The sequence below is a fragment of the Pseudonaja textilis genome, chromosome Z (assembly GCF_049901715.1).
Source record: "Pseudonaja textilis isolate UNSWEBS1 chromosome Z, rPseTex1.2, whole genome shotgun sequence".
In the NCBI taxonomy this organism is placed as follows: Eukaryota; Metazoa; Chordata; class Lepidosauria; order Squamata; family Elapidae; genus Pseudonaja; species Pseudonaja textilis.
Window position 1 is genome coordinate 37,183,959 of NC_142008.1, and position 26,219 is coordinate 37,210,177.

Consider the following 26,219-nt stretch of genomic DNA (forward strand, 5'->3'; position numbering starts at 1 on the left):
CATAAGGATGCAAGCGACAGTTACAGTCATAGTCACAAGTAGGAGAGGATGGGTGATAAGGAGTGATGAGAAGATTAGTAGTAATAGTAGTGCAGACTTTGTAAATAGTTGGACAGTGTTGAGTGAATTATTTGTTTAGCAGAGTGATGGTGTTTGGGAAAAAACTGTCCTTATATCTAGTTCTGGTGTGCAGTGTCCTGTAGCGTCGTTTTGAGGGTAGGAGTTGAAACAGTTTATATCTAGGATGTGAGGGGTCTATAAATATTTTCACAGTCCTCTTTGACTCATGCAGTATACAGGTCTTCGATAGAGGCAGGTGGGTAGTAATTATTTTTTCTGCAGTCTTAATTACTCTCTGAAGTCTGTGTCTGTCCTGTTGGGTTGCAGAACCAAACCAGATAGTTATAGAGGTGCAGATGACAGACTCAATAATTCCTCTGTAGAACTGTATCAGCAGCTCCTTGGGCAGTTTGAGCTTTCTGAGTTGGCACAGAAAGAACATTTTGTTGTGCTTTTTTGATGACGTTTTTGATGTTAGGTGTCCATTTTAGGTCATGTGATATAGTAGAACCTAGAAATTTGAAGGTCTCTACTGGTGATACTGTGTTGTTTAGTACTGTAAGAGGTGGTAGTATGGGAGCGTTTCTCCTAAAATCTACCACCATTTCTAGTTTTGAGTGTGTTCGGTTCCAGATTGTTCCGGTTACACCATGAGGCAAGTTGTACAACCTCCAATCTGTATGCAAATGTGTCGACCAATCACTATTGGATCATCTTCAAACTTCAGTATTTTAACAGATGGATCGTTTGAGATGCAGTCATTGGTATATAGGGAGAAGTGGAGAAAGCACGCAGCCTGGGGGGCCTCCTGTGCTGATTGTACAGGTATCAGATGTGATTCTGCCTAGCTTCACCTGCTGCTTCCTCTCTGTTAAGAAACGTATGATCCATTTACAAGTGTGTTCAGGTACTGCTAGCTGGTTTAGTTTAGTTAGAAGAATGTCTGGAATGATGGTATCGAATGCTGAACTGAAGTCTAGAAAGAGGACCCTTGTGTTTTACATTTAGAACATAGTTCTTTTCAGTGGGGAGGGGGGAGTAGAACTCCTTAGCATTCAGAGCATATTAATAAAATATGAAATACTAATGCTCTGATAGTCATTTTGAAAAATTCTTTCTTAGTGAGCACCTAGAAGCCAAGAGGAACATAAGTGGCAAATTTTAAGTTTGTGGGCTTTACGGTTCTGGATTTTGTGATGATGCATGAGTGGTATTGGATGGATGGATGGATGGATGGATGGATAGATAGATAGATAGATAGATAGATAGATAGATAGATAGATAGATAGATAGATAGATAGATAGATAGATAGATAGATAGATAGATAGATAGATAAGTACTGTAGTTACTAGTGAATCGCCATTCCGGTCTTTAGTTAATATGACCCACTGAAGCATTAACTACCCTGGCTAGACAGGCAAAGTTTGTTGCTCTGCAACTGTGCAAACTCAATTTCAGGAGGGAAGGCGGCCTAGCTAGTGTTTCTTTACTAGCTGCCCTCATCGCAAAATCGTTTAAACTGTAATTTTGTCGCTGAAGCAGTTCACGTAGCAACCGAAGAGCGGCAGTTTCAACGAAATCTATTCAAAACCAACGTAGGCGCTGAAAGTGTTCTGAAACCGCTGCCGCCAAAGCAGCGGCGAGTCCTCCCGAGCGACACCGCGGCTCCAACCGCTCCTGACAGAGAGCCGCCTCCTCTTCCCGCGAGGCTATCGCTCCGTGTCTCGGGTTCTTGGAAAGACTTATCGGGATCTGCGAAAGGGCATTTCTGCTGCGGATATCCCGTAGGCTGTTCCCAAACTAATGGAGCGGTTGACATTTCAGTCCGGGGCTGCCGCGGCCATAGACGACTACTTGGAATATAAGAGGTAAGGAAACTAATTGAACGGCCTCTTTTTATCCATCGAAAAGTCGTGGCTAAGGCATCCTGTACAGAAGAGGCAATCCTCGCAGAGGGTCTCAAAAGACCCGCGTTTAATTTAGATTATGTTTAAAGACCCGCGCGATAGTTTGGTGGCAGTTTGGATTTCTTTATGCTTAGATCTCTTTGCCTGGCTGCACTGTAAACTCTACGGCAAACTTAGGGTTGCTGACCTGAATCAGCAACACATTTTAGAAATCCAATAACATGGAATCGACGGATTTACTGCATGCGGTTTCACCCAATCTAATTGATTCAGTAAACCATGGGACAACTCCCTAAGACTTGGAGGTCTTGGGGCGTATAAAGAAATAAATGTCTTCTGGGCATATATAAGAAAGAATTTCTTCACTTTCTGAAGATGCTGTTCTTTAGAGCTAAGAGTCAGAGAAATATTTTGACTTAAGACTCATTTTCCAATAGGGAATTTCCATTGCACTTTTGGCTTCAGCATTTTTTGGCTGTGTTATTGGAACACAATAACCTCTAAACGGTGGTTCACTGACTCCACTAATGTTCACCTATAGCCATGTATTGTATACAAGCTGTTTATGAATTCGGTTTGCACAAAAGCTGGAGCCTCCAAGTAGCTGATTACATCACAATCTAGCATATGAATTCATATAGTGCTTAATTAAAACATTTCTAAGACTCATTTTCTGCTCCAATCAGATCCCAAAGAACTGTTACCTATCCTAAGTCAAGCTCCTTGTCTAAACTGAGTAGTCTGAAGAGTAAGAGTCAGGAGTCTAGAGTAGTATGCATAAAACACCCCCTTTCAGGCTTTAAGGTGTACTGGAGTGAGTGGTGAATTGGGAGCAGAAAAGGAGTGAGGTGGTTCTAGTCCCAATTCAACCGCTAATCACAATCAGTTTATTGCAGGATGAAGGCCTCTTCAACTGCTTTCCATATGCTTTAACACACTAAGTTTTTTCTCCATTAACTCCTTTGAATTGAGTTATATAATCTCCAGTACTACAATTGATATCCAACTGAGATTGTTATCCAGCATTGATTTGTTTGTGGTGCAGTATAGCTTGCTCTTTGCCATTTTGATTATGCTACCGAACGTAGTTTGGCAATTTCCTTGTGGTGCTACAAACAGATAGATAGATAGATAGATAGATAGATAGATAGATAGATAGATAGATAGATAGATAGATAGATTGAACATTTGTGGCTGTTTGCAGAGTTCAGTCTGACTCTGGATCAATAATTTATCATATATTTGGAGATTCATCCTGATGATTAAAAAAGGAAATTATTGTCATTTTTACAGAACATCTAAAATATGGTTTCATTTTGATGAGGACTAATAAACTTCAGTTAACTAATCTACAGTTTATTCTGCATTATTGAACAAAACAGTACATATTGCCTAATAGCAATCATATTTATAAATTGCTGAGAAAGCTGAGAAATTTTGGAGGAAGGTGCATTTACAGTATTCCCAATATTCTGATCCATGCTGGAGCTCTTCTCACATTATGCATAAATATTTAAACATGATTTCAAAGTGTGTTCTGCTGTACATTATTCATTTAGAATATTATCCTCTGATTTCTTTTTAGTATGTGCTTTCATTGATAGATTAAATATCCACTCCATGCTAAAGCCATAGAAGCTATATTTTGAAGTGACCTATATCAGGGGACCTTTCGGACCTCAGGGACCACTGAAGTCATAATTTCAGATCCCAGGGACCACTAAGTGGTTCTGTGGGCATGGCCTAATTTGTGGGTGTGGCTTGGTCATGTGACTGGCTGGGCATGGCTTGTATGTAAATATAAATATTTCTATAAATATTGAATTTCTTATAAAAAAAGAGCAACTTTTACCCAAAATCAGGTAAAGCAGGCAGGCAGATTGAGTTGCTCACAGAATCACAGATTCCTTCAGAGATCTATCGATCTGCCATTGGCTAACTCAGTCTGTCACATAAAATTTGCTTGCAAGCAAACTCATAAAATTTGTTGGCAAGCAAACTCACAACACACCAAGTATGTAAATATTGATTTTTTTTTAATTAAAAAACAACTTTTATCCAAAATCAGGCAAAGCAGGCAGATTGAGTTGCTCACAGAATCATTCAGTGATCTATCTGCCATCGGCTAGCTCAGTCTCTCAAATTTGCTTGCTGTGCATTGAATTTGCTTGCAAGCAAACCTTCAGTCCTAAGGGAGGTTCCGCTATGCTTAGCTAGAAAGCAAGAAATCCAACTATTTCCTGCTTCCTAGTTATTCTAAATCTCCCGGCACAGCAGAATAGATGATGGTCGGAAAAAAGAAAAATAGCAGCTTAGCAGACAAGTTTGCTAGGTAAGGAGTGAGTGGGCGGGGAGGGTTCCTGCGGGCCATGTGGGTGGCACAGCCTTGTGTTTCTGTGCAGCCTGGATTAATTGCTTTGTGGGGGTGCTCTGGAGGTGAGATTTCTCTGAGGCCCACCAAAATTTTCTCATGGCCCACCAGTGGGCCACGGCCCACCAGTTAGCAACCGCTGACCTATATATTAAGACTGGGAATTTTGAAAGGTGATATTGGTTATGTTATAATCCTTGTACTTATTTTTAAGATATTTTAGTCTTTATACATGAGGTGCATGCTGCTGCTTTTATCTTTGTCTGTTTGACTGAATTTTATTTATTTGTTTTTTCCATTTTTCCATTATATACATTGACATTGAATTTTGTAGGGCAACTCAAACTCAATGGTTGTTGAATGATTGCACTATTCCAGTGCTACTTTGTCTGAGTTTACAGAACATGCCAAGCTAAAATATAGTTGGCTAATTTGTGGCCCAATGTATTATGAGAATCCAGCCAATATGGTTTATGATTCAGTATATTGTATTCATATGGTTGTCTGAATTAATTTTATAAACCACGAGTCAGAATTGTATGTGAATAAAATTGTATATGAATATCCTTGTCCAGGGATTACTCACTGTTGTTGCATTTTCTTCCCTACTGCTCAGACAACTATTCCAGTAATTTCTATTTCTTAGCTTTTATTGTACAGGTAGGAAGTTAAAAAAATAATGTCTGACCTCAGGGGAAGAAATATCTAACTTAATAAATGGAACTGATGATCATGGCACAGTGAAAAGCTGTGTAGACAGCTCTTCCCCTCCCAGACAAGGAGAGAGATCACCCACAAGTGCTCCTGACAGTTCCGTATGAAGAAATCACAAGATATCATGCTGTGGCAGGTTTAGAGCTGTGAGAGATTAGGGAATAGCCATCTTGCTAAGACTGTGACTTTGAAAGGACACTAAGTTTCTATACTGCTTTTTCCAACCACTTTTGGAAATTGCTCATCAAGTGCTTTTCAGGTACTGTATTAGGAACCTTTTGATTGAAATGTTTTTATAGCACCTAGTCAGTTTTCTTCAATCCTTAGTTTAAAAAATACTTTTAACTAAAAAATTGAAGACCCTTAAAAAAAAGTCAGCAAAATTAAAACTTTGATTTTAAAAAGTACAAATTGATTAAGGCTCCAGATAATTTGGAATTAATTATAAAAAATTCTTCTCATGAGAAAACTCTTGTTTTGAAACGTAGTAAGATTTTAAAAATTGAATACTAGAGAGAACTAAAAATTACGTTAAAGGAGGATAACACTTAAACTCAATTTAGAATTACAGAATGAAACAAAATGTTTCAGCATTGGACATATGTGAAGGTTGTTTTTGAAGTTAATTTTAAAAGTATTTGCCTCTATAGAGAGAATATGTCTAAAATATGTTATTGTAGAGGACCAAGTTCTCTATCTGATAAGATTGACACTGAACATGGATAATATGTTACATTGGACATATAAAAGTACTTGCTGATGAAATGAAATGAAATCAAGTTTAACAACATTATTTAAAGAAACTAAAGATTAAGATTGTTTGAAACAAAAGGAAGAAATATAAAGTTGATTAATTTGATCCAGATTAAAATAGATGTATTATTAATCCTTAATGTTTTTTTGCTGTCACCAGGCTTAAGAATATTAACAATATAAGAAACAATATATGAATCTGTATGTATGCATATACACACTTACACATATGTGTATATATATATATATATATATTTGAAGTTTCTTAACTGTCCACCTCTTTTATATATAAATGGGATGAGATGTGGGAAAGAATAAATGTTTATTTGTATTTTAGGAGAAGGTGATATGTTATTAAATTGTTTATACTTGCAATGAAAATGGGAAGTCACTTTATATATTTCTTTTCTTTTTCTTTGCTATATTCTTATATTTTCTTTTCCATTTCTGTTCTTTTTCTTCCTTTTTCTTTTTTTCTTACATGTTCCAATCTTTTTATTCTTTTTTCTTAAATGTTCCATTTTTTCTATTCTTTTTTAATATTGTTACTGTTGTAATTATAAAAAATTACTATAAAAAAGAAAATATTATGTTCATCCCTGTGCACCTTCATACAAAGGACAGCATATATAAGAATTTAAACATGTGTTCCTTGCAAAAACAAGAGTAAACTGAACAATTATTGAACAGGGTTAATCCTGTATAGTTTGGAAATTTCTCTGTGCACCTAAGTGACTCACAATGTAACCATAAAGTCCAAGATCATTCTGTAAATCCATCTTTGTCATTTTTTTCAAACAACTTAAAAAAAAGATAATCAGAGAAAAGATTTGATAAAAAGGAAAGAAAAAAGTAAAAGTAAGAGAAAGAGAAAAGGAACAATAGAAAAGAATAATTTCTGACTTACTTTCACACAGACGTAAGTAAAAAAAATCATTCTAACTTTGTCATTTTATGGTAAGTATACAAATCCTGAAAATTTGTTTGAGATTTGTTTGGTTAACTTATTGATAAGTTAACCAACTATATTAAGCAATCACAGCCAATTATGTTTAGGATAATAAGTCTTTTCTGATTTAGAATCTGATCATGTTTCTCCAACAATATGTCCCCCCAAAGCATTGTTTTGTATGCATGTTGTTAAATTAAGTCCTTTCCCCCAAATTTGGGTCTATTTAACACGAGGTGAAGAGACCTGGGAGCGGGGGGTGGGGAGAAGAAGGGCAGAGGGGAGTGAAAATTGCCGAACTCATCCCACGCGCAGCCTTGCTTAGCCTAGGAATCCAGCCCTAGAAGTCCTTCTCCTTGTCCCAGGAACACAGCTGATACTATTTACTTTTTTGCAGGAAAATCTTAACACCAAAGTCTCTCAAATCCTTGGCATGTTTAAGTCTACCGATGCCCCAAAGCTGTTTCTCCTCCAGATCACCGGCCCAATATCCCTGGCAAGGGTGTCACAAAAAGTGGTGCTTCAGTCAGGCGGCTCTGGGGTTTTTATGCAGGAAAGATGGGCCACACCAGGAGGTGGATGCCTTCTCTTTCCCATCTGCGCAAAGGGCACCAGCTCCCCCTCCCCCGCCGCAGCCCCAGCAAGGGTGCGGGAGCTAACTTTAAAATGGACTCCATCCGTGTCCCCTCTAGCAGACAGAGCAGGGCTCGACAGAGAAGCCTCTGGCAAGACCGTGTAGGATCGAGCTGCCCAGCCTGCTGCTGGCGCACTGCCCTTTGACCAATGCTCCGCTCTGAGCACGACCAGGAGCAGCGGCAGCACAGTCCACACGGCTCTCCCCTCTTGGGGACCGCAAGCTCACTTGCCCCGTTCAGCCTGGCTTCCAGTGCCACCACCAGCCGCTCTTACCTTACATGGCAGCAGCGCCTCCTGCCGGCCACACCTTGCAGGCTGAAAGCACAGCCCGGCAGCACCCAAGCAGGGGCTGCACACTTGCACCCCAGCACTCAGTGGATCCGGAATCTACCACCCACCACACAAATGAGCAGCCTTGTCTGTGTTTGGGAAGGGGAGGTGATGGAGCACCGACCACAGCGGGAGCGCTGGAAAGGCGGCCCGCTTGCCTTTGTCTCTCATGCAGGGCATTCCTGGGGCCAGGAACCTCTAAGCAACCAAGCAGTCTTCGTCCCTCTGCCCTTCTCGAGCAGGCAGGTTAAGAAAGCAGCCTCCTGAGTAACGGTTCCGAGCATTGCAGCTTGATCCGAGCTCGAGCGTGTTCACAGTGCAAGCAGAATTCAGTGCTTAATGGAGCTCTGTGGGTTTGCCAACGTGCTGGACCGAGAACTTCCTGCCCAGGCTGAGCTGGCATGATGCACAGCGTGGAAAACAGTTGGCTGCATGGGTGTCGCGGGAACATGGCCATTCACTGATAAGGGTGTAAATACACAGGCACACACACACACTACCATCACACCACACACACAGTAGCCTATCACACCATGCATCCTAGTTTGCAAATATAGCCCTTGATTTTCAGGGCTAGGCAAGGCACGTGGGGGAAAAATTAAGGCAACCTCGAAAAGATGGCTTAGCCCTTTTTTCGGGGGTCAACAAAAAATAATGCCCAGCCTTATTTTTTGAGAAACACGGTAGATTATCATATTTTGTCTCTCATTCACTCATGATATGACAAGTTCTTCTTGTGGTCTGTGTGCATATTATTAAAAGGGTTGTTGATTACAGTTTTAATTAAATGTGTAATGTAAAGTATTTCAGAAATCAACACTTTTGCAGAATTGTAGGAGAAGATGATGGTGGGAAACTGTTTACCCCAGAAGAATATGAACAATATAAGAAACAAGTATTACCAATTCGGTTGCAAAATAGATTATATGTGAGCTGGAGATCACCAACAGGCATTGACTGTAAACTCGTGGGTCCAGAAACACCTTGCTTTTGTTCTCACAGGTGAGGCATTCTTTATTTGTGCCAGATGCACTAAAATTTATCTTAGATTTAAAAAAACCCTTTGATTATAGAATATTGTCTTTAATAGTCATATATATTGTATATTTAAAATATTTGTTCAAAAGGAAGACTAATACTCCCACAAATGATTTTTATCTGTGTCTTTTTTAAGAGTGGTTTTGCATTTGTTGAAAATGCAAAAATGCATAAAATAGAGGCAGATATTGCCTAAAAATTATGGTTATACTTTTGAACTATCTTTTTCTTGGGATAGTACATTTATAATGCCAATTTGTATTCCTTTCTTTGTTTCCAGTATGGTTTTCGTTGGGTGAGAAGTAAAAAAGAATTATTACTGTGCTTTGCTTTATCTTTACCTTCAATGGTAATGGCTCAATAGCTGTACTCTTCTGGTCTGTACTATCAGACTCAATAACAACTCTTTTGTGCACAGAATATTATTTCTCTGCTATTGGTTGGTTTCACAAATATAAGCCAAGAAAAAGTAAAGCTTTAACTTCTCATATTCCTTTTATTATGTTAGAAACATTTTGTCTTCGAAATGTGTAGATCTGTTCATTCTTCAGTTATAATATATAATTAAATATATTAAGCACTGTATGTACTGGTACGTGTATGTGTGTACACATACATATTCTCAAACACATCTTTTTGTTTCAAGTTTTTTTTTTTACATTATATCCATATCAATGCGTGAACAGTGTGGCACAGGGTATCATACATTTTAGTACAAATAAAAATAGTGCTATTTATCATATTTATTACATTCCTCAAGCTTATATAGTTCTAGTATTGGTACACATATTTGTATTAAATTATAGATTTTCATTATTTAATTATTCAGTGTTTCAATATGTTATTCCAATGCCAATCACAATATTGTTTAAACATACATAATATCATTCAATTTCTAATTTTCTCTCTTATTATTATTACTTTTGTCTTATTGTATAAAAATGTGTTTACTAATATTCCCCCTCTTAGTTCTATCCTTACTCTAACTTTTAATCATGCCACCATTATATTTAAGAACAAATCCTTCCTATCTGTCATCTCTTGTCCACTTTAAAGCTTTAATTGTTCATTTTTTAACTTGCCTCCCATATTCCTCTCTTGGATCTTTATACCTATCTGCATCTACGTCCTGACTATCCATTTTAAACATTTCTTCCATCTCTACCCTTTTCCATTGTCTAGCTTCTAAAATATCTACCCATGCCCCTATCTCCCTTTCAAAAATATCTTCCTGTGTCTCTGGTTCCCATTTTAAATCTTTTATAATGTTTTCTCTTTGATTTATTTCATCAATTATTGTTCTTTTTGTTATTGTCTCTTTTTTGTTATCTTGTTTTGTTTGTTGGTTAATCTGTTCTGCTTTTTCATCTGCTCCTTCAATTGGTTCCTCCTTTTCCTGGGCATCTTGATCACTCATTGTCCTTTGTATAATATTTCCCAATTTTTCATCCATGCCATGCATTAAATTCTTAATCTCCTTGTGGTTTCTTATCAGAATGTCCTTAATGCTTTGAAACATCGACAATATTTCTTCCCAAGTTCCACTCAATTCCTTCTGATGGAGCATCTTATCTTGTTTTAATAAGTCCCGCTCTTGTCCAATAATCCAAAAACCATATATTCAAGCCTAAAGTCACCAAAAGAAATTCAATATTTACAACTTTTTGTATTCCATAGTTAATCAATCTGTCCCTTTAGATAATCCCAAGAGCTTCCCAGAATTTCTTTAAATTCCCTTTATATGTTCAGTCTTGTATCATAGCATTCAGGGTCTCTTTAATGAAAATATCTTCCTTATTCTCCTATTTGAATCTCCAGTAGTCACATCGTAGGTGCATAAAACAAATCCTTATCAGAATTTTCCGTATATGTTATACTTTCCTTTTGTCAGCAGATGGTACTCTTAGTTTAGATTTCAATGTTAAACAGTTTTAGTCAAATAATAAATCAAAATATAGAAACAAAGTTAGTTTTTTTAAATACATAGTTCCAGTACTTTTAAAATGCCTTTCCAGAACAATACCTGCTCAGGTTAAAAGTCCAATTTTCTATATTTTAAAAAGTCTTTTTTCTTCTCTTAATTATTTTCTTTCAATTCTGAAGTTTTTTCTCAGAGTGCTTAGTCACTGCTTTAGCAAATAGTTATGAGTGTCTCTTTTCCTGAAGTTTTTCCTTTTGTGGTTAGGTTTTAAATAAAAAAGAATCCCCTCACTCACTAACTCAGCTCCAGCATCAGTCTTAGATATTCCTCAGCTGTTACAGCTTCATGGCAGGCATCTTTAGGCTGCCTCTTCTCCTCATAGTATCTGAGAGGGGGGAAAAAAACAGGAGTCCAGCAGGAGTTGCAACTCTCTGCAGTCTCACAGGGCACCCCTCTTTGCTTCGCCACCCTACAGGTCGGCTTTGGCTTTTTTCGGAACCCACCAAAGGGGAGAAATCGACACAGAAGCACGGAGACCTGCTCCTCATATCCAGTCTCTCTGTGATGTCAACCGGAAGTCCTTATTCTCACACACTTTTGAGTTGTTCAACAAGGAAAAAGTCATGACCTTGGTCTTTTTTTCTATGTAATTTATCGATAAATAAAATGAACATAAGGTTGTAGTATTGAGAAAATTAGACTTTTCATTTTGGATTATGTATGTTCAATTCAGGACAAAGTTCATTTCAAGTGCTACTGCTGAGAAGGATTCATTCAGAGATTCATACTTTGGAAACCTCAATATTTCTAGAAATTATCGGCCCAACACAAATAGAAAATTTAGCAATCCTAGGAATCAACTAAAATAGGGCCCTCCAATCCCTAGGCCGTGGCCCAATACTGGAACCTGACTGCAAAAGCAGTATAAAAGAGCACGAGTGCACAGCTCCACTTGCACGAACAGCGGGTGCCCATGCTAACTGCTCATGCGGAAGCATCCCTTTTCCCCTTCCCTAACAGTCCACAAAGCTGGGGCCTCTGAGTTAAAAGATTGGTGCATATTTTAATCTGGGATTAAAGTTGAGATTTTGAAGTATTGGCCTTGCCCCTTTTATAAAATAATTGAATGTCTTTGAATAAAAGGATCTTTAAATATTCTAATAAGGGAATAATAACAGTGCATCTTCATTTTTTAAATTTTTCCTAGGTATAAACAACACAAAACAGATTTTGAAGTGATTCCAAAAGAACGTCCTATTTCTATTCCTTGTAGAGTGAGTCGGTGTCCATGCAAATCTTATAATTTTGTTCCTCTTAATGGTACTCAGCCCATCCGCTGTAGATGTAAGCATTTTGCAGATCAGCATAATCCAGCAACTGGATTTCTATGCAATATGTGTAAGTGTACTTTGACTTTGATTAAATGAGTAATTCATATTTAAGAGTAACTACTATCCACAGATACCTTTTTTAAATACTGTCTCAGCATTATAACAATGTATATCTATTGCTTTGGAAATAACTAATATATTTCAAATTCTGCAACCAGGAAACTAATTCAAGGTTCTCCATAAATATTTATTCAGCCAGCTTTGGCCTGCCTGATTAAATCTATTCAGGAGAAGCTGCTGCAAATTCCATACTATTAGGAGTTCAGGGAGTTGGAGTAAGGAGGTGTTTTTCTGTTGCAGTCCCCATATTGTAGAATAGTCTCCCTAGATTTGATTGGCTTTTCTTTGTTGGTCTCTATAAGATTATAAAGACTGAGTTTTCTGGAAAGTCTTTCTCTGATTTGAATTGTCACCATCCTCTATCTTTGTTTAGATGTCTTATATTTAAATAAAAATTTTATTTTAATATAAAATTGTTTTATATTGAATTTTTATGTGAGCTGCCAAGTGTAAATTTCGATTGAAGCAAGCAAATATGTTAAATAAATAAGTACTTTAAATCTGGCTAATTTGCATAATGATACACAATATTCAAATATGTGCTGCTTCCAAATAGGAGATCCTCAACACACAATGACTGTTCCTATTCTCAGACAACTCCTTGCAAAATTAGCTCACCTGCAAATTACACTGCTCAAAAAAATAAAGGGGACATAAAAATAAGACATCCTAGATCTGAATGAATGAAATATTCTTATTAAATACTTTGTTCATTACATAGTTGAATGTGCTGACAACAAAATCACACAAAAATTATCAATAGAAATCAAATTTAGCAACCCATGGAGGTGTGGATTTTGAGTTACACTCAAAATTGAAGTGGAAAAAAACACTACAGGCTGATCCAACCTTGATGTAAGGTCCTTAAAACAAGTCAAAATGAGGCTCAGTAGTGTGTGTGGCCTCCACGTGTCTATGACCTCCCTACAACGCCTGGACATCTCCTGATAAGGTGGCAGATGGTCTCCTGAGGGATCTCCTCCCACACCTGGATTAAAGCATTCCCCAACTCCTGGACAGTCTGTGGTGCAACATGGCGTTGGTGGATGGAGCGAGACATGATGTCCCAGATGTGCTCAATTGGATTCACGTCTGGGGAACGGGCAGGCCAGTCCATAGCATCAATGCCTTCGTCTTGCAGGAACTGCTGACACACTCCAGCCACATGAAGTCTAGCACTGTCTTGCATTAGGAGGAACCCAGGGCTAATCGCACCAGCATATGGTCTCACAAGAGGTCTGAGGATCTCATCTTGGTACCTAATGGCAGTCAGGCTACCTCTGGCGAGCACATGGAGGGCTGTGCAGCCCCCTAAAGAAATGCCACCCCACACCGTTACTGATCCACTGCCAAACCGATCATGCTGGAGGATGTTGAAGGCAGCAGAACGTTCTCCACGGCATCTCCAGACCTTGTCACGTCTGTCACACGTACTCAGTGTGAACCTGCTTTCATCTGTAAAGAGCACAGGGCGCCAGTGGCAAGTTTGCCAATCTTGGTGTTCTCTGGCAAATGCCAAACGTCCTGCACGGTGTTGGGCTGTAAGCACAACCCCCACCTGTGGACGTCGGGCCCTCATACTACCCTCATGGAGTCTGTTTCTGACCATTTGAGCAGCCACATGCACATTTGTGGCCCGCTGGAGGTCATTTTGCAGGGCTCTGGCAGTGCTCCTCCTGTTCCTCCTTGCACAAAGGCGGAGGTAGCAGTCCTGATGCTGGGTTGTTGCCCTCCTACGGCCTCCTCCACGTCTCCTGATGTACTGGCCTGTCTCCTGGTAGCGCCTCCTTGCTCTGGACACTACGCTGAAAGACATAGCAAACTTTCTTGCCACAGCTCGCATTGATGTGCCATCCTGGATGACCTGAGCCACTTGTGTGGGTTGTAGACTCTGTCTCATGCTACCACTAGAGTGAAAGCACCTCCAGCATTCAAAAGTGACCAAACCATCAGCCAGAAAGCATAGGAACTGAGAAGTGGTCTGTGGTCACCACCTGCAGAACCACTCCTTTATTGGGGATGTCTTGCTAACTGCCTATGCTTTCTACCTGTTGTCTATTCCATTTGCACAACAGCATGTGAAATTGATTGTCAATCAGTGTTGCTACCTAAGTGGACAGTTTGATTTCACAGAAGTGTGATTGACTTGGAGTTACATTGTGTTGTTTAAATGTTCCCTTTATTTTTTTTGAGCAGTGTATTATCTAAGCAAAGAATAGTGTTTATGATTCCAGATGTAGAAATAATTATCTTGAAGTTACTATTCTTTTCCTCATGTCTGTCCTATTTAAATAATGCACATATGAATATTAAAAGGTTTCAGTTGTAGCAATTGTTTATGTCACCAAGGCTAAAGCAAGCAAAATTGACATTGAGTGGAAACCTTTCAAACAAATTCTGACATTTTCTAACTATGTTTTGCATTAGGTTCCAAATGTGCAGGGTTTCACAGTTGCTTTACTTGTGGATGTGGCCACCCAGCATATTCTCATGAAACTATAGTGGAAACAAAAGAGGAACGCTTAGCCGAAGGAAAGCCAGTTGGGCACAATGTCCCTTATGCTGCAATGGGGGGACTAACAGGTTTTAGTTCCTTAGCAGAAGGCTACATGAGACTTGATGATAGTGGAGTGGGTAAGGATGAAATTATTTTTTAAAAAATTATACCTGATTGCCTTGGTATTTCTCAGCCAACTTATCCTAGGGAGTTTGGGGGAAGACAAGCATTGAGCATGCTATATATTTAATTTAGAAGTCCTGGAAGAAACTGGGGTGGAGTGGAGATATGGGATATGCATTGAACAAATAACATAACTTAAAAAGGAAATAATAGTTTAATAAAACAATTGTGATAGCTTAATTGCGTGTCTAACAACATTAGTGCTGTTTCAAGTAATTATGTCTGATTATGAAATCTATTATAGTACTATCAAGACTTACTTGAAACAGCAATAATGTTGTTAGACACACAATTAAGCTATCCAATTATTTTACTAAACTGTTATTTTCTTTTTGTTAAGTACACATGCTTGAACTTTTTTTTAATAAGTGAGTATTACCATATTTTGATTTATACAGAATTACCTTGAAGATCACTTGCAATTCTAATAGGTTTACAATTCTTCTTCCTGATGAATTTGAAGTTATAATACTGCATTCCAACATGGGGTTGGTTTTAGATTGTTGCCTCCTTCAGCTTTATAAATCTATGAACATTGATTTTGAATAACTGTTCTGACTTTTAATGCTTATCTAAGCTTAATTTCGACATAGAGGTGCTTGACTTTCAAATCTTTTACAGTCTATGTTTAATATAAATAGTCTTTCATAATAGAACTTCATCGCTGATTAGGCTGGTTTGTTTATCTGTTGTAAATTAAGGAGTGTCATTTACAGTTAGCAACAGGCCGTTACTGGAATACCTCTGTGGTGTTCTATATTCCTATAAAGATTTTATTTTATTTATTTATTTTTGTCAATTGCTTACAAGATAATAGGTATAAGTAAAAGCATAGTTATGAATACATGGATACATATAAGAAAAATAAAAGAAATAAAAGAAACAATAGGACAGGGACAGTAGGCACAGTAGACCTCTTAGGAAGGGGGTGAGGTCAATAGTAGACAGTCTAAGGTTAAAGTTTTTGGGGTTTGGGGAAGAAACCACAGAGTCAGGTAGAGTATTCCAGACATTGACCACTCTGTTGCTGAAGTCATATTTCCTGCAATCAAGTTTGGTGCGGTTAACCTTGAGTTTGTATCTATTGTGTGCTCTTGTGTCGTTATGGTTGAAGCTGAAGTATTCATTGACAGGTAGGACATTGCAATATATGATTTTATATACCATACTTAGATCAGACCGAAGATGGCGTAATTCAAGGTTTTCTAGGTCTAGAATTTCAAGTCTGGTGGCATAAGGTATTCTACCGAGTAGAGGAGTGGAGAACTCCTCTTGTGAAATATTTCTGGACTTTCTCAACTGTGCTAATATCAGATACATAATGTGGGTTCCAGACTGATGAGCTGTATTCGAGTATTGGTCTAGCAAATGTTTTGTATGCTCTAGTTAGTAGTGTGATATTACCAGAAAAAAAAGCTACGTAGGATTAGGTTAACAACTCTTAATGCCTTTTTGGCTATGAAGTTACAGTGGGCTCTAGCACTTCGATCATTAGAGATGAGTACTCCAAGGTCCTTTACAGAGCTTGGATCATCAACAAGGTCTTGACTATTCAGCCTGTATTTTATTTCCTGATTTTTTTTTGCCAATATGTAAACAGAGCATTTATTTGTTGAGATTTGAAGTTGCCATTTGATTGACCATTCTGATACATAGTCAAGGTCTTTTTGAAGGATAGCAGTATTGCCTGTGGTGTTGAACAGCTTTACATCATCCGCAAAGGGAACACAATTGCTCTTGATAGGATCACAGAGGTCATTTATGTAGAGTATGAAAAGAGTTGGTCCTAGAACACTGCCTTGGGGGACACCACTGTCGACAGGTACAGAATTTGATAGGACGCTCCCAATTTTGACCATTTGTTGTCTGTTTGACAGGAATACTTCTATCCAGTTATGCAGGTGTCCAGAGATACCGTAAGATTTTAATTTTAGGAGTAGTTTTACCACTGAAACAAAGGCTTTACAGAAGTCTATTGCTTTGCCCTGATCGAGTTGTGTAGTCCATATGTTTTTGCAGTGTAAGAGTTGCAGATTACATGATAGTTTTTTCCTAAAACCAAATTGTTTATTAGAGAGTAGGTTGTTTGTCTCTTGTGGAGGATGATGGATTGGTTAATAATTAATTCCATGACTTTACAGGTGACGCAGCATAAAGAGATTGGTCTGTAATTTTCAACTAGGCTGGGGTCTCCCTTTTTGAAGATGGGGATGACCATGGCTTGTGACCATAGTTTTGGCAAGGAGCTGGACCTGAAAGATTTTTCAAAGATTATGCTTAGAGGTTCTTCTATGGCAGTGGATAGCTTTTTTAAGAAGTAGGCACATATTCCGTCTGGTCCAATAGATAGAGATGGTTTTAGATTGTGTAGTGCTTTTTCAACATTGTCTTCTATAAAATTGATATGTATTAGAACATGGTATATCTTATAGATCAGTCATATCTTTTTTTCTCCAAAAATGTATACATATCTAAAAAAAACATAAAACAGAGGAACAATCAGATTTACATTTTAAAATTGCTATCTTAAATAGCTGTACTAAAGATAATATTATCATATGTTTATTTTTAAATTAAATATAATTAAAAGTCTTTTAAGTTAAATTTTGAGTTATAAAACAATAAAAACATAATTTAATGGACTTTGGTTGAGAACATAGCAGACACAGAATAGAAAATAAGCAACAATAGGTATTCATTTCCCTCATCCTTCTCATTTTACAGAGATGTAAGAAAGCTATTTTTGGATACATTTTAATTGTTGTTTCTGTCAATATATTTGATTGTTTTTTACTTTAATAACAGCTTAATCATCGGTCTTATTAAAATCCATTTCATAGTTATTTCCAAATAAGTAGTAGTGCTCATTTTGCAACAAAATATGCATTTTGCACTTAAAGACGAAGAAATGTGTTACGTCATATTACTTGTTATATTTTATACATTTGTTTATTTTTTATTGAATTTTTGCCATTCATTTCTCTGCCAGGTGACTCTAAATAAGTATAAAATAAATATTTATAAAATAATAAATTTTATTTATGTTCAAACATGCTGTGAATTGGACTCCACTTCCATTTGATATGTGGGATATTATCTCAAGCTGGAGGTTTATACTGATAATTTGGGACAGGGCAAACAAACAAAAGGAAACGAACCACAGCAGTTTTCTATTAACCTTACTAACTGGCTGTTTTCAGGATTTTCTTGTTGACAATTTAACCAATGACTGAATGTTTAGGTTGATACATGCAATATGATTTACAGAAAATAGAATTAACTGTTTTGATGAATCTTGATTCATCTTGATTATGCTATTTTATCCACGCTCAATTTGTTCATTTTATACTGCACCATCATCTAATAGAAATGCTGTTCAATATCTTTGGTGGTCTTAATTGAACAAATATTTAACCTAGATTTTATTTATTGACTGTAGTACTTTAATTTTAATTTGCTAATGTTTGTTTATTGCTCAGGAGCACCTTCTACTCAATTCTTAGAAGCTCCTGTAACCAACATGGATAATCCATTTTTAAAAGCATTCCAAGGTCCATCCAGTTCTATGCAGCCCTATTCCCAATTAACAGATGGTAATGTTTTTTACATTTTTTATAGTTGATTAAACAGATTTTAAATGCATTTTAAAATTTAATAAAAATATTGTCTTTAAGGAAGTACTGGTACAACAATGCAAGTTTCCAGTTTAAGGAGATCTGAAGAAGATGATATGGCTTATTTTGAAAGACAGTATCAGGCACAGGTAAGTCCACAGTACACATTAATTAAACCAGAAGCATTTCTTTCTACTTAAAAATATTTCTTTTCAAATGGCATAATAATGTGTTGATGATTTTAAATAGTATGTTGGGGAACTGTAGTGATATTTGAAAATTGAATATAGTTAGATGGAAATATCAGGACTGTCGTGATATGCAAAAACAAAGAACAATTTTTGTGTTATTTATATTGAACACCAGTGATTTTTTCCATTTATTTCTGTTGCTGTAATTATCTTTTATCATATCTGAAGTTGATAAACTGAAGTTGATAAACTTCTTATGTTTTCTATTTCTGCTTATCTATAATTAGAAAAAATTGAAATTGTTATGAAGCTGTGCAGTTATTTTGTTTTGAAAAGGTGCTCTGGAATTTTTAGTACATTATAATATCTGCTTATAACTTATTAAATCAGTGATATACCCTATGTTTCCAGAATTATGTGTCTGCTGTACAGAGACTTTGCCTATAATCCTACAGTCCTGGAAACAGCAAAGTTGCTTTATTGAATTGCTGGAATACTGATTCATTCTGCTATGCATCCAAAGCACTTCTTTATCAAATCCAAAGCATTGCACAACAATAAGTAACTACTGTTGTGGTATTCCTCGTTAGGAGAATGAGTGCACTCAGGGAAACGTAGTGAGAGTAGTGAAGAATAACACACAACCAGCATACAGATACACTGAATAGTAAAATGTACATTTTACCTCCTGTAAACGGAGTTTGCTAACAGTTTGCAAGAGTCACAGCAATCCAAGCAGAACAACGATCAGGCAAAAGGCAAATGCAAGAAGAGAACAAACCAAGTTTTTGGCTCCATCTTATGGCCGTCTGAGGAACCTCAGCCAATCATAATTACAGCAGTCTCTTGAAGATACAACAGTATTAAATAACTATCCTGGTTTATACATTGCCAACCCAACTGTTAGGTGACTATCATTCCTAACAACTACCGTGTTTCTCATATAATAAGGCTGGGTCTAATTTTTGTTTTTGAGCCCCGAAAAAATGGCTAGGTTGTCTTTTCAGGGGTGAATTAATTTCTCCCCCCCACGCACCCTTGCCTAGAGCGCCCCACGGGCAGCCACGCCTCATCAACAGCCACTCCTAATGGCCAATCATGGCAGAATGCAGAGGGCTCCCTACCCCGGCCAAGCACCTTTGCTGCAGACCTGGGTCAGCAGGCAGGTGGGGGTAGCATGGATATCCGCCGGCAGTTTCAGCCTCTTCTCGGGCCTCCGTAGCTTCCATGGTTCCGCCGACGCTGGCACCTCTCTCACCAGAGTCGTCTCTAACAATAGCGTCTGAGTCACTCCCACTTCCCCCCCCATCCCTGTCCCTGCAACAAGAGGGGAAAAAAACATTTTGAGGTACCTGTGAGCACCTTGCAGTGCGTTTTCATTTAATCCCGAGTGGCTGGTTGGGCATGAGAAGAGCCAAGCAAGTGTCTCTGCCACTGCTACCCTTGGTGCTCCAGCCTCAGGCTCTGCAAGTTTCCAAAAGTCCTGATGCGCAGCCCGTTCCTGCATTCGAAGCATGCTCAGGCCGAGCTGCAGCTGTCCCTCTCTTGCCAGTGCCATCTCCAACAGCAGCAGCAGCAGCGGTGGGAACCATGGAAGTTACAGAGGTGGCTCCGCCGCCCGAGAAGCGGCTGAAATGCTTCTACGGTTCCCACTGCTGCCTCCACTGTTGTTGGAGACGGCGCTGGAGAGAGAGAGACAGCTGCAGCTCAGCCTGGGCGCGCTTGGAATACAGGAATGGGCTGTGCACTGGGACTTTTGGAAACTTGCAGAGCCCGAGGCTGGAGCACCAAGGGTAGCAGCGGTAAAGACGCTCGCTCGGCTCTTCTCATGCCCAACCAGCCATTCAGGATTAAATGAAAATGCACTACGTGGTGCTCCCAGGTACCTCAAAATGTTTTTTTTTCCCCCTGTTGTTGTGAGAAGAGCCAAGCAAGCGTCTCTGCCACTGCTACCCTTGGTGCTCCAGCCTCGTACTCAGCAAGTTTCCCGAAGTCCCAGTGCACAGCTCATTTCTGTATTCCAAGCGCGCCCAGGCTGAGCTGCAGCTGTCTCTCTCTCTCTCCAGCACCGTCTCCACCAACAGCGGCAGCAGCAGTGGGAACCGTAGAAGCATTTCAGCCGCTTCTCGGGCGGGGGAGCCACCTCTGTAACTTCCACGGTTCCCGCCGCTGCTGCTGCTGCTGTTGGAGATGGCACTGGCAAGAGAGGGACAGCTGCAGCTCGGCCTGGGCATGCTTGGAATGCAGGAACGGGCTGCGCATCAGGACTTTTGGAAACTTGCAGAGCCTGAGGCTGGAGCACCAAGGGTAGCAGCAGCAGAGACACTTGCTTGGCTCTTCTCATGCCCAACTAGCCACTCGGGATTAAATGAAAACTCACTGTATGGTGCTCCCAGGTACCTCAAAATGTTTTTTTTTCCCCTGTTGTGGAGACAGGGGAAAAGTGGGTACTCCTCAGACGCTGTTGTTGGAGACAGTGCTGGTGAGAGAGGCACCAGCGCCAGCAGGAATCGTGGAAGCTACGGAGGCCCGAGAAGTGGCTGAAAAGCTGCCGGCAGACATCCATGCCGATGCTGCCCACCCACTGACCCGGGTCTGCAGCAAAGGCGCTTGGCAGGGGTTCAGGAGCCCTCTGCGCTCCACCATGATCGGTCATTAGGAGCGGCTGGTGGCGAGGCATGGCTGCCCGCAGGATGTTTCTAACAGCAGGTCCCCCCTTTCCCTCCATTTTGCATGTTTTAAAATAGGCCTAAATTTGGGGGGAGGAGCTTAATTTCATTTTATGCCTAGAAAACATGCTGGGACTTCTTATTGGGGGGACGTATTGTTGGAGAAACATGGTATAAGGAATAGAAATATGTGACATATAATAGGATAGATTGGAGGAAGGCCATAGTTACTTTTTAATATTTCCATTTTGCAGAAACGAAGATAAAATACAGTTTTGGAAATACATATTTTTACTTTCATGTTTAATCAACTGATCAAGTTCTTCAGCTGTTTAAAATGCTTCCATCATGGATTCCCAAAATAGTAATGAGAAATGTGCTGATTCAAAAGCAATAAAGGTTTTAGAGGAAGCACATCTGCCTTTCTCCAGCACGTTGATTGGAGAATCCACACATGGGTAGATACATGCAGTAATGGGATCCGACTGGTATAACTACTGGTTCTGTTTCCCCATGTCATGCGTGCATGTGCGAGTCGCGCGAGTACAATTTACGACCTGCTGAGCTGCCCGGACAGCTAAGCAGTGCTTCATGCAAGTGCGCAGCAGTTGGAAAAGCCCTTTTTTCCTGCTTTTTCAACCACAGCTGTGTCACGCAAAGCAGCTGCGGTTGAAAAAGCAGGAAATAAAGGTCAGGTAAGAGCCCGGGCGGGTGGGTGGGGCAAAACAGTAGCAGACATAGAACCCGTTCTGTACCTGCTGCTCTTCAGAACTACCGGTTCTACAGAGGTGAACAGAACTGGTAGAATCCCACCCCTGGATACATGCCTTTCTGCCCAAAGACTGAGTCCTTCATTTATTTAACCACACCCCTCTGTCAACTGCCACTTTCCCAGTTCACAACTCAGCCTGGCCTTAAAGGAATGTGGCAAAAAAATTGGCTCTCATCTTTAGGCAGAAATGTTTAGATTCTCCAGTCAACGAGCTTCTATCAGGTTGGAAATTGTAGCCCAGCCAGTGCTACTGTGGTCCTAAAGTGCCTGGCTTTGCTGACGCTGAGACTGCCTTCATTTCAATTTGTGGGTTTGTGTCAATTCATATGGGCACTTGGATGTAGATGCATCCTGTAAAGAAAATTTCTAATGCTGTAGGATAAGAAAATGTAGCAATAATGGGACTAGATGAAAGTTGTTTTCTATAGTTTGAAGAAAACAAGGAGAGCTTATGTTTCAAGTGATTTTATTATTATTTTCATTACAGTTGAAACAAGAGAAGGCAAGGAATCAGAAAGGCAAAAGTCCTATGCCAACAAAGACCCAACATCATCAATAATATATTGGGATTAATTGTAATTTATCAGCATCTCTGTCCCCATCTGTCTGTCTGTCTTCAGTAACTACAATACAGTTTGTTTATTTTTCTATGCCAATTTTGTTATATATAAAATTATACTGTACCTCTTTTCAGGCATTGAAGCAAAATAATATTATACATCTAATTCTGCATACTTGAAAATCAGCAATGGTAAAAATTCAGGTTTTGTGGTAGAAGACTATAGTATAAACATTGAGAACTACTTCTTCAGAAGAATTTATCGTTAATAAAGATTTGCATTTGTGGGTTTTTTTTCAATATTTCAAAATTTGAAAATATTCATAATAAAGAAAAACAAATAATAATTACAGATGGTAATTGAGCCAAAAATTTATGTTGCTAAGCAAGACAATTGTTAAGTGAATTTTGCCCCATTTTAGAACCTTTCTTGCTATAGCTGTTAAGTGAATCACTTCAGTTGTTAAGTTAGTAACATGGTTGTTAAATGAATCTGGCTTCCCCATTGATTTTGTTTGTCAGAAGGTTACAAAGGTAATCACATAATCCCAGGACATTGCAACTGTCATAAATATGAGTCAATTGCCAAGTGTCTGTATTTTGATCACATGACCATAAAGATGCTGCAATTATTTTAAGTATGAAAAACAGTCATAAGCCATTTTTTTTCAAAGCAGTTCTAACTTCGGTCACTAAATGAACTGTTGTAAATCGATGACTACTTATAGAGTTGAATTGATTTATCTAAAAATAATGCAGTAAAATGTGGTTGACAGATTACTAGGTTTGGATTGGATATCATACACCTTATGCCTTGTTTTTTTAATAGTATATCCCTTAATTATACCAGTGTTCATAGATCCTATCTGAAAATGGATCTTAATCTCTAATAACAGTAGAATTAGGTTTAGAATAACTTTATTGTCGTTTTAAAGGAACACTAATCAGCATACATTAAAATGAAAATTCATGTACCCACATATATAACATAGAGAAACAACACAGTCTAGTTTGCATATACATGTACACAGTGAGAAGAATGAATCTTGTGAGTTTATCACACTGATGGCATAGGTAACAAAGTGGTTACAGAATCTGATAGTCATGCTACAAATACTTTAAAACCTCCTTCCAGAGGGGAGAAACAGAAACAGTCCGTAAAGTGGGACTGTGGGGTCTCTAACAATGCTTTGAGCTCTAAGCACATAGTGCTTATAAGCAGTAATGGGAAACAAGCTTCCTGTAATCTCGGATGTGCTTACCACTCTCTGTATCGACCTATCTGAAGCAATGCTACCACAAAGCAAACAGTGATGCAGTTTGTCAATTGTGCCTCTGTAAAAAGTGACCAGGGCATAAGGAGAAAGATGCACACTTCTCATCCAATGCAGGAAATGTAGAGACTGGTTTGCACACTTCACTAAGGATAACGTGCGGAGAGACCAGTTCAGACTGTTAGTTATTTGCACCCCTGATACTTAATACTGTTGACCACCTCTGTAGATGCATCCTTGATATTGAATGGAATAGGGCTATGGGGGCTCTTTCTAAAATCTACAATGATCTCCTTTGTTTTATTAACGTTTAGAATCAGGTTATTTTATTGTACCTGTTATGGTTAGCCAGCAGCAGGTGTAGATGGCTGAGGAGAGTGATGACTCTGATGAGGGGCCAGGACCATTAGGGAGTGGACTGCTGTCTTCAGAGATTGTGTGGGCTGGCAACAGTGATGAGGAGGTTCCTGAGGAGTCTGTGCCAAGTGCACATGCACAAAGGATTACTCGGAGGAAAGAACAATTACAGCAGTACAGGCAACTCGAGAGTAAGGCTGCAAGGTAATAGTCCCTCCCTCAAGAGGATAAAAGCCAGGTTTGAAAAACTGTTCTTTGCAGACAGCAAAGAAGCTCTTAAGCTCAACTAGTAGACATCTTAGTTTGTGAATCTTGTAAATTAGTTCTTATCTCTGGGTTTTTGGCAGCCTTGACAAACAACTTGGCAAGGCTGTTTCTTGTCGGAGATAATTATTGGAAAGCAGCCTTTTATCTGTAAAGGAACAGCATTCGTGATTAAACCTTGAAAGGTGTGGGATCTGCCTTTGTGTTTGCTCTCTGGGAACCCGGTTGGGTCAGAACAGTACCAATCTACTAGAGTCTTCGCCTCTTTCCTATAAGCATGTTCATTGTTGTCCCGGATAAGACCTACCACTGCCATGTCATCTAATATGATTCGTAGCAGATTTGGCATAGTGGTTTTGGGTCTTGAACTGTAGTGGATTCAAGACATAGCCCTGTGGGGATCATGTACTCAAGGAGATAGAGTTGGAAACTTTTCTTCCAACTCACACAAACTGGGGCTTATCAATAAGGAAATCAAGTATCCAGTTACATTACTAAAACCTAATAGGCCCACTTTGTTCACCAAATACTGAAGAATGATTGTGTTGAATGCCAAACTAAAATCAACACATAGCATTTGCACGAGTATTCTCTTCCAGATGCACCAAACTAAGATGAAGCACACAGGAAAATCTGTAAAGCGGTTCTGATAGGCAAACTGTAATGAGTCAAATGAAGGGGGGAAGGATGAAACCACAATCCTTTACCAATCTCTCAAAAAGCTTCATAATGGAAATGAGTGCAATTGGATGGTAATAATTAAGGCATGTGATTACAGAGTTTTTGGCACTGATGCAATGTTTGCAGTTTTCAAACATGATGGAACTACCACCTGATCCAACAAGAGATTGAAGATGTCTGTGAGAACAGTGGCCAGCTGATCAGCACACTCCTTAAGTACTCGCCCAGGGAAGTTATCAGGACCCACAGCTTTTTGAATGTTGACTTTTTGCGGGACCTTCTGAACAGCAGTTGTATTAAACCTGAGCACCTGTTCATCAGGAAGAGGAACAGCCTTCCTCGCTGGAACATTAGTAGTCTAAATCATCCAAAAAACATATTTTAGATTGTTCAGAAAATCTGTCACCCTTTCATGTCAGCAGGGGTGGGATTCAAATTTTTTAACAACTGGTTTTGGGGGTGTGGCCTAATTTGTGGGTGTGGCTGGCTGGGTGTGGCTTGCTGGTCGTATGACTGGCTGGGCATGGCTTGGTGGTTGTGTGACTGTGTGGGCGTGACTAACTTAATGTCACTCACGTCAAGGGGTGCCTCACCTGGCCCCTCCCCTCCCAGCCATTCCTTGTCACACCCAGCCTCAACTTATCTATAGTTCTGTAAAAATGTTCACATTTTTGACTTTATTATCTACACACTACAGATGTACTTTCATGGACCACTGAAAGGAGGAAATGGCTCACATGCTTTGTTCAAGAGTGTGATAGGAAACAGGCTTTTAAGGGGCTGCCAGAAAAGGGGGGCAACACATTTTCTAAAGCACCACAATAAGAAGCAATGGATGGAAACTGAACAAAGAGAGAAGCAAACCAAGACTAAGGAGAAACTTCCTGATAGTGAGAAAATTAACCAGTGGAACTGCTTGCCACCAGAAGTTCTGGGTGCTCCAACACGGGGTTTTTAAGAAAAGACTGGGCAGCCATTTCTCTGAAATGGTATAGGGCTGCGAGAAAATTTTGGTGAGCCGCAGAGA

The 26,219-nt window shown here is 39.1% G+C and overlaps 1 protein-coding gene across 1 annotated transcript; it reads left to right on the plus strand.

Moving 5' to 3' along the window:
- Positions 1-1,670: 1,670 nt before the first annotated feature.
- On the plus strand, positions 1,671-24,703 carry FAM221A (family with sequence similarity 221 member A). Its single transcript, XM_026706406.2, has 7 exons — positions 1,671-1,929; positions 8,550-8,723; positions 11,888-12,078; positions 14,559-14,765; positions 18,291-18,404; positions 18,486-18,574; positions 22,545-24,703. Exons 1-7 carry the CDS (start codon positions 1,865-1,867, stop codon positions 22,614-22,616), a joined length of 912 nt encoding a protein of 303 aa, XP_026562191.1. The 5' UTR covers positions 1,671-1,864; the 3' UTR covers positions 22,617-24,703.
- The last annotated feature ends 1,516 nt before the right edge of the window (positions 24,704-26,219 follow it).

What these genes read in the sequence shown, in the direction of transcription:
- FAM221A (XM_026706406.2), top strand. Translation starts at nt 1,865, where the DNA reads ATGGAGCGGTTGACATTTCAGTCCGGGGCTGCCGCGGCCATAGACGAC. An exon ending in GACTACTTGGAATATAAGAG is followed by an intron (nt 1,930 to 8,549) that starts GTAAGGAAACTA and finishes ACACTTTTGCAG; the next exon opens with AATTGTAGGAGAAGATGATG. An exon ending in CTATTCCCAATTAACAGATG is followed by an intron (nt 18,405 to 18,485) that starts GTAATGTTTTTT and finishes ATTGTCTTTAAG; the next exon opens with GAAGTACTGGTACAACAATG.